Raw genomic sequence first — 8,481 nt, forward strand, 5'->3', positions numbered from 1 at the left:
ACATTACAGTATTTCAGTGTGATGATGGGGGTGAATTCAACAATAATTCATTCCACCAGTTCTGTCAAAATAATGGAATCCAATTTCGTTTCTCATGTCCCTATACTTCACCTCAAAATGGGAAGTCGGAACGCACAATTAGAACCATAAACAATGTTATTCGAACTATCATGAATCATGCTTCTGTTTCGTTTCATTTATGGCACCATGATCTAGAAATCGCTACTTACTTACTCAATATTTATCCTCACAGAATCTTGGGTTACCATTCCCCCACCAAAATACTCTATCAGAGGGATCCTTCTTACTCACACTTACGAGTATTTGGATGCTTGTGCTTCCCTTTTATTCCTACTCAATCTCGTCATAAGTTAGAAGCTCGTTCCTACCCATGCGTCTTCCTTGGTTACCCAGCCAATCATAGAGGATACAAATGTTTAGATTTATCCAAAAATAAAATAATAGTTTCCCGTCACGTCGTGTTCGATGAAACCACCTTTCCTTTTTCTCCAAAACACGCAGCTCGCCCTCCGGTGCCTCCACCTCGGCACCATCCGACGGGCTACTGTCGTCCCCAGCGTCACCCGTCCCCTATCCATCCCTGTCGCCAATTCCCTACTCAGTGTCCCCTTCGTCTATCTCCTCCTTGTCCCTTCTCCCTTGTGCGTCGAACCCCACTGTCGTGTCGAACCCCATTGTCCCGTCGAACCCCATTGTCGCATCGCGTCGCCCCTTCCGTCTGCGTCGAACCCTCCCGTCTCGTCTCCTCTCTCGTCCACATCGAACCATCGTGTCTCACCCTCTTCCTTAAATTCGTCCCCTCCATTTGTCGACACAGTGCCAACCCCATTGTGCCCTGCTCTCGCCTCCACCACACCTCATGCATCCCCACATTCATCCACATCCAGTAGAAACACCTCGCCTTCTCCCACTCGCACAGCCACTGCTGTCGAGTCCTCCAACACCACCATTCCCAATCCAAACACACATAACATGGTGACACGCGCACAACACGGCATACACAAACCCCGTCGTATGCTTAATTTGTCAACGTCTGTGTCACCTGCCATTTCTCCAATTCCCAAAACATCAGCCCTTGCATTGCATGACCCGAATTGGACACAAGCCACAGCTGATAAGTTTGAGGCTCTTATTGAAAATAAGACGTGGGTACTGGTACCCCGTCCCAAAAATGCTAATTTTATTCGTAGTTGGTGGATTTTCAGGCACAAAACCAAGTCTGATGGCTCGTTTGAAAGGTACAAAGCACGACTAGTGGGAAATGGATCAGGACAATTGGTTGGTGTAGACTGTGGTGAAACATTTAGCCCTGCGGTTAAGCCGGCAACCACTCGAGTTGTTCTAAGTATTGTTGTTTCTCAGAATTGGAACCTTCGCCAATTAGATGTCAAAAATGCATTCTTACATGGCAACCTTAATGAAACAGTTTACATGCATCAGTCACCGGGGTTTCGTGATCCGAAGCATCCTGACCATGTCTACCTACTTCAAAAATCACTGTACGGACTCAAGCAAGCACCGAGGGCCTGGTATCAACGATTCGCAACATATGTAATCTCCATGGGCTTCACAAACAGCATATCAGATCACTCACTCTTTGTCTATCAACACGACACATACACAGCTTATATTCTCTTGTATGTTGATGACATTGTTCTAGTTACCTCATCTGACAACCTTCAAAACTCCATCTTTTCCAAATTGAAATCCGAATTTGCATTGAAAGACTTGGGTCAGCTCCACTACTTCTTGGGGATTTCTGTCACTCACTCACCAGGTTCCTTATTTCTGTCACAACGCAAATATGCCTCAGAAATAATTGCCAAAGCTAGCCTTTAATCATGCAACCCAGCCATCACCCCTGTAGACACTAAACAGAAGCTTAGTATCTCTTCCGGCTCCGCCTACCATGACCCCACAGAGTACAGAAAATTGGCAGGTGCTCTCCAGTATCTGACACTCACCAGACCTGATATATCATATGCCGTTCAACAGATCTGTTTGTTCATGCACGATCCCAAGATACCTCACATGGCTGCCCGTAAACAAATACTTCGGTATATTAAAGGTACTCTTGATCTCGGCCTCACCTTAATTGCATCTTCTCCAGGTCAATTGACATCTTACACTGATGCGGATTGGGCGGACTGTCCTGACACTCGTCGATCGACATCAAGCTACTGTGTATTTCTTGACGACAATCTCATTTCCTGGTCCGCCAAACGACAGCCTACTCTATCTCGCTCAAGCGCAGAAGCAGAATATCGTAGAGTTGCAAATGTAGTGTTTGAAACATGTCGGATCTGTAACCTTCTGCTTGAGCTCAGCTGCCCCATTCAGAATTCCACCGTCGTCTATTGTGACGATGTCAGCGTCGTCTACCTCACAGGTAATCATGTTCAACACCACAGAACCAAACATGTCGAGATGGACATTCATTTTGTTCGGGAACGGGTTGCCAAAGGAGAAGTCCGCGTCCTACATGTTCCATCTCGATATCAAATCGCTGACATTTTCACCAAAGGACTACCCCTACCTCTCTTTGAAGATTTTCGAAATAGTCTTAATGTTCGGCCTCCGAACATTTCGACTAAGGGGGAGTATTAGGGTATATTATTTGTACTTATCCGTATATTCAACACACAGCTTAATTCCTTATTTCTAGCCTAGAATATTGGATCAGTCATTGACTACAATGTAATCACATACTCTGTATATATTTGATTTACACATGAATATTTGATTTACACATGAATAAATTCATATTGTTACAAAAATCTAGGGGTGGGCACGGTTCGGTTAACCGGTCCAGTAGGTAAAAAAATTAACCGAACCGTTACGTACGGTTTTTTAATCATACAAACCGAAACCAGTCCATATCAATCGGTTAACCATACAACCGGTTAACTATTAATTTCGGTTAGGTTTTTCGGTTAACGGTTTTTAACCAATTCTCACTAGCTAACCAAAACTTACCAAAACTTAATGTATCATTTTCAATTGAGTGCTTAATCAAAATAATTCCAAAATCAGACTTATCTTACGAAAAGAAAAAAGCAAAGGTAGAAAGTAAATACAAAGATTAGAAACAGTATTGGTTCCCTCATTTCGCGTCACGCACAGACATATATTTATAAATAGGGTTTGATTTGATCTTAAGCAGCTTTACTTTTTAATAATATATGTTAAAGGCTATTGTTTTTCAATTTTATAATATACTCTTATGTTGTATAATATATGTTATATAATATATATATTTTTTAAATTTATATTTATTAAACGGTTCGGTTAACCGTTAACCGCAGTTTTTCAACACGCTAACCCGAAACAGAAACCGAAACCGAAACCGATATCTATTTATTTTTTTAACCATTAAGAAAACCACCGGTTCGATTAACCGCTTTTTCCGGTTCGAATTACCGATTTTCGGTTCGGTTACCGGTTTGATCGGTTTTTTTGCCCACCCCTTTTGAGACTTGTTTTCCCCTGTTTCTTAACTAGAAAAGAACACCTGGTATACGAGTCAAGACACCCAAAAAGATGTTGGAAAAGATAACAGTTGTGTGAAGTGCTACACCATTAGGTCTGTGTTTGAAAAGCCAAACTTACAACACTAAAAGAGATTCTCATGCATGCTGTCAGTAAACTCTGGAAAGTCCCAAATCATAAATTAGCACAACTCTTTCCAATGACATGCCATCCATTCTAAAACAAAAAACAGCACAGGGCTTCTTAAACAACCTTTACGAACTCGATGAAGAGCAACGACAAAACAGGCTTTCAGCAAGCAAATAATAAAGCTGGCAGTTCAACATCAAATTATCTTCAACAACAAAAACTGAATGCCGGTTTTTGAATTTCTTCGCAATTAAGAGTTAATACCTAATGATACAACAACAACAACAAAGCCTTAGTCCCGAAATGATTCGAGTTAATACCTAATGATGTTTTAAAAAAAATTCCTGGTCATGAAATCACTGAGCCACTGTTCGTTTCACTGCAAGATATTGAAAGAACAACATCAGTTCATATTTTGCATGCTCATGTTGATACAAACACGAGAACTCACAAAAGTTAGCAATAATATGAAAACAACCCACCTCTGCATCTTCACCTCTGTTAGTTTTAGCAGTGTTGTCTTGCTTCTGGGCTTCTTCTGCTGCAATAAAAGAGAAGCAATAAGTGTTGCTACTACAAGCCAACCAAGAGGACGAAAGTACACGGTAAAAGGTAAATATGTCCATAATTCCTTACTCATAGTTAATGATTAAGGCCCTACAAATATACAATATTGATGTCAAAAAATATTGCGACCATAAATAACCATATTGTTTTCCTATCCTCCTAAAAAAACGACATCCATGCTTGTTTCCCTTTCTAACCAAGCACTAGTTTTCAGTAAAGAACAAGACTTCATTATTACACTCCAATCCCAAGACATGTACTTAGTGATTCAGGCAGTGTGCCACCCACATGCAACCGTCACATCGTGGCCTACGAAAGAACTGTCCTTATTCGACTAGAAGTAATCAAATCCTCATGACTAGAAGTAGACAAAACTTCATGCCTATGGGCGTCCATTAAGTTCTAATTTTCTTTGGACTATTTAATGTGTAAGAGTAGATGGTTTCATTATCGTTTTAGTAGGAAATTTAGTTATATGTTGGTATCAAACTGAGGTTTGTTCTTGGATAAGCCTATGAGTACGAACTTGACTCATAAGCTTGTTGTTTGTGATGATAAAGTGGTTAAAGATAAGATTGTGACTGTCAACTTGAAGATTTTGCTGGCTATCTGATGAAAATTCCCTTCACTACAATTTTGCAGTCAAGTCGATCAACTTAGTTAGTTGATGACCATAAGCAGTTCAAGCTCTTAGTTTTATAATCAAGGAAAGTACACAGTTAACAGGCAATATTTGCATAATTCCTTACTAATAGTGATTTAGGCCTAAGAATACAGAAGGTCTAAAACAAACAACCATATTGTTTTGGCTTCCGAATTTGACCAAAATTCAAGAAATCTTTTTTGAGTTTTTTGGTCTTTTTCTTAGGTTTTTCTCATTTTGTTCTTCTGATCATTTATTGTGAATAGGAAAGTTTAGTTTTTTTAATTAGGAGATTGTGTCACTTGTTTTCATTAGGAATTTAAATGGATCAAGTTTAGGGCTCAAGGAATACCATGTACTTCAGATGATAAAGGAGGTGTTAGTTTTCATAAATATTTAGCATCCACATGTGTTGCTCAGTTATTGAATTAACAATCATTCAAAGTCCCCAAATTACGGTATTCTCTTGAAACAACATTATTTCAAAAAAAAACATTCTTCATATTCTTCAAAGCATGATGTTGGTTGACTTCACTTTGTTACTAAACTCATTTATATTTCGATGCCATGTTGCTTGTACAACATATAATGTTTGGATGAAAAAGCGAAGCCATTGCATGCACAAGTATAAAACAAAAGTATAACTACTAAATATCAAAGCTTATGTTTATTTCTTCACAAACACAATATCATCACATGAAAAACAAATGCAATGTAGGAGAACAAAAACATATAGAATATTAATTAGAGGTACCGAAGATAAATAAAGGATAAGGAGAGTAAACGGTACAAGACAACAAGCTGAATTTATTACTCAATTGATTGCAAATAACAACATTGTTCCCTTGGGTAAAGTAAGAGTCTAGATTAAATATTTTTCCCGGTAGGATATGCGAAATGCAAGTTACCTCCATCGTCTATGTCAGAGGTCCACAAGGTGAGATTGTCCCGCAAAAGCTGCATGATCAATGTGCTATCTTTGTAAGATTCCTCAGTCAAGTTATCCAACTCAGCTATAGCTTCATCAAAAGCTTGCTTGGCAAGGTGACAAGCCCTGAGAAAACAGTTACAATGTCAAAATAGTCAGCTGTTCCTGAAGGGGAAAAAAACTGCAATATTTCACAAACTATAAGAGTCTCGGCAAAGACATGCACACCTTTCAGGTGAATTCAAAATTTCATAGTAGAAAACTGAGTAGTTCAAAGCCAAGCCCAGCCGAATGGGATGTGTAGGAGGTAAATCAGCCTCTGCTGTAGCAGAGGCTGTCTGCCAAGAAAGAAAAACAAGCAATAAGTGAACAATTTTGAGAATTTAAACAGACTGGTTAGCATATTTTGTAAGCAACGTTATGATCTACACATAACACAAAAATTACCATATTTATCTTCAGGTTGATTAGAAAAATAAATCTAACTACAGCCTGTCAGAAATTAAAATTACAAACCAAGCATAATCCTGTCAACTATCCCAATTATCCTCAAGGTAGATGCAATTGGACCAAGGTGGCCCGTTACCACCAGTAAGTCAGGAACAGGGAGATAGACAAACAGCCATAAAATAAAGAAAAGCAACTACTTTGGAAAAATAGAATTCAGGATTGATAATTCAGGACATTACACATACTTGAGCACTTGCATAACGTCCATACATAAAGCCAGTTCAGCAAACCAACCTCATAAGCCTTCATGGACTGTTCAGCCACTTCTTTCCTCTCACTCCCATTTTTGAACTCCGCCAAATACCGATAATAATCCGCTTTCCTATGGATCAGCCAAAATAAATCAAAACCACCCAAACTCATATTTTATAAACATAGAAAGAAAACCAAGGTAGTAATAGAAAAGTAAAACCCGCTCAATTAAAAAAACATCAGAATTTCAACCAAAAAAAAAAGCACCCACATCTTATAATAGAAAACGGTTGACTCCGCAGCAGATGATGAAGGGATGAGATGCTCATCAATCAGAATCATTATATCACTACAAATAGTGGAAAGCTCCGATTCAATTTTTTGTCTATATCCTTTTATCCGAAGCACATTTTGATTATTTCCTTTCGACTCCTCTTTCTGATCAATTGAGGATAAGATCCTCCACGATGCTCTGCGCGAACCAACGATATTCTTGTAGCCTACAGAGAGTAAGTTCCTTTCCTCCACAGTCAGTTCTACATCAAGTGAAGCTACTTTCTTCATAGCCTCCACCATTTCTACATTAATTCAAAGGAGAATTAGAAGTCAAACCCCCATATGAAGTAAAATCTTTACTCCGTAGCTATTAGTCACTGGAAATTAGATTAATATAGCTCTTCAAGTTGCGTTTTCTTTCCCTTTAACTGATATTGGCTAAAAATGAACAAGTAAAAAGATAGAATTGCGTTCTTTTAATCAGATACATGAATTTCAATTTCCTACTTCTTAATTTCTCGAGTTTTCTCAGTAGACAAACAGAAAGAAAAAGGAAGGATGGGATTATACCGTCATAGCGCTCGGCTTGTTCAGCGAGCTTGGCGATGTAAACAAAGTTCTCTCGTTCGGTGGAAGAAGCCATGATCTGGAGACAAGTTTGTTTTTCTCCTTCTAACAGTTCTCTCTCTAGAAAAACAAAATTAGAATACGGATTATGAAAATGAAAGAAAAGACGGGGACAACAGCACTAGACACGCCAGCAAAATTCCCGGCTAGACGCGCGCGGTTAGTCCGTCAATGCCACTTTCTTATGAAAGAAACGACTTCGTTTTGCATAATTCTGATTTTAATTTTTACTATATCAGTACAGATAAATTACAAAAAAAGAAAAAAATTTAAGGTATCAAAATAATAATAACATCATGAGGTAACAAAATAGGTTTAAAGTTTTGATGTGTCATGTTCCGTTATCACAGTTTAAATCGGTATTCCTTTTTAAACATTAAACATGTATTAATTTATTTTGACATGTCACGTTCCGTTATCAAAGTCTAAATTGATACTCTCTTTTTTAATATTAAACCTACATTAGATTTATTTTGTACGTGGAGCCTAATACTTCCCCAAAAACTTTAGACCTGTTGGTATCTTATCCTCTAAAAATTAGGCACAATGTAGCTTAATTTTGAGTAGTTTTACATGTTAAAAATCTTAAACATAATATAATTTAATTTTGAGTAATTTTACGTTGGTATTTAAAAATTGGTTCTTGACCACTCAGATTATAATAAGTATATATACAGAAAAAAATTGAACAATTTCGATTTAGGAAAAAAAAAAGAATTATTTTACAGATCACGTGTAAAATCGGTCCCTCCAACCGAACAATCTTATATTCGCCACTGATTGTATTAGTTTAGATCAATACAAACAGCCTAGTAATTACTATTCCCACTGGTATGGTTTTTTTTCATTATTCGGATCTATTATTTAGACTCCGTTTTTTATTTGCTCTTTGTACGTTAACTATTGATTGAATAAAACCATTTTAATCCGTTTAAAAATAAAACATAGTCGTTCTGTCTCTTCTAAAGAAGGCTGAAGAATCTACAAGATAGCCGATCTCCAAAGTCAGATACACGGACAATTATCGAGCTAAAACCGATGCTAGCTGAAGAACGGAACAAAAACGAAGTAAAACTAGAGAGAGGAAAAAGAGAGTAGC

General features: G+C 38.0%; 1 protein-coding gene across 2 annotated transcripts; it reads right to left on the reverse strand.

The window, feature by feature from the left end:
• Nucleotides 1-3,781: 3,781 nt before the first annotated feature.
• On the reverse strand, nucleotides 3,782-7,461 carry LOC136232897 (14-3-3-like protein D). 2 transcript variants are annotated; one of them, XM_066022367.1, is made up of 7 exons: nucleotides 7,326-7,461; nucleotides 6,751-7,057; nucleotides 6,522-6,609; nucleotides 6,006-6,115; nucleotides 5,758-5,903; nucleotides 4,122-4,177; nucleotides 3,782-4,018 (listed from the first exon to the last, which is right to left on the reverse strand). In XM_066022367.1, the coding sequence occupies exons 1-7, from the start codon at nucleotides 7,396-7,398 to the stop codon at nucleotides 4,016-4,018; spliced, it is 783 nt and encodes a 260-aa protein (XP_065878439.1). In that variant the 5' UTR covers nucleotides 7,399-7,461; the 3' UTR covers nucleotides 3,782-4,015. The 2 variants fall into 2 exon arrangements, with proteins under 2 accessions (XP_065878439.1, XP_065878438.1); XM_066022366.1 differs by having other exon boundaries at nucleotides 4,122-4,180.
• Between the last annotated feature and the right edge of the window lie 1,020 nt (nucleotides 7,462-8,481).

This window comes from Euphorbia lathyris, chromosome 6 (genome assembly GCF_963576675.1).
Source record: "Euphorbia lathyris chromosome 6, ddEupLath1.1, whole genome shotgun sequence".
Lineage (NCBI taxonomy): Eukaryota > Viridiplantae > Streptophyta > Magnoliopsida > Malpighiales > Euphorbiaceae > Euphorbia > Euphorbia lathyris.

Excerpts from the sequence above, each read along its gene's own strand:
- LOC136232897 (XM_066022366.1), bottom strand. The coding sequence starts at position 7,398 with ATGGCTTCTTCCACCGAACGAGAGAACTTTGTTTACATCGCCAAGCTC. Across the intron at positions 6,116-6,521 it reads AGTCCATGAAGGCTTATGAG|ACAGCCTCTGCTACAGCAGA; the intron begins GTTGGTTTGCTG and ends CTTTCTTGGCAG. Across the intron at positions 5,904-6,005 it reads ATTTTGAATTCACCTGAAAG|GGCTTGTCACCTTGCCAAGC; the intron begins GTGTGCATGTCT and ends CTGTTTTCTCAG.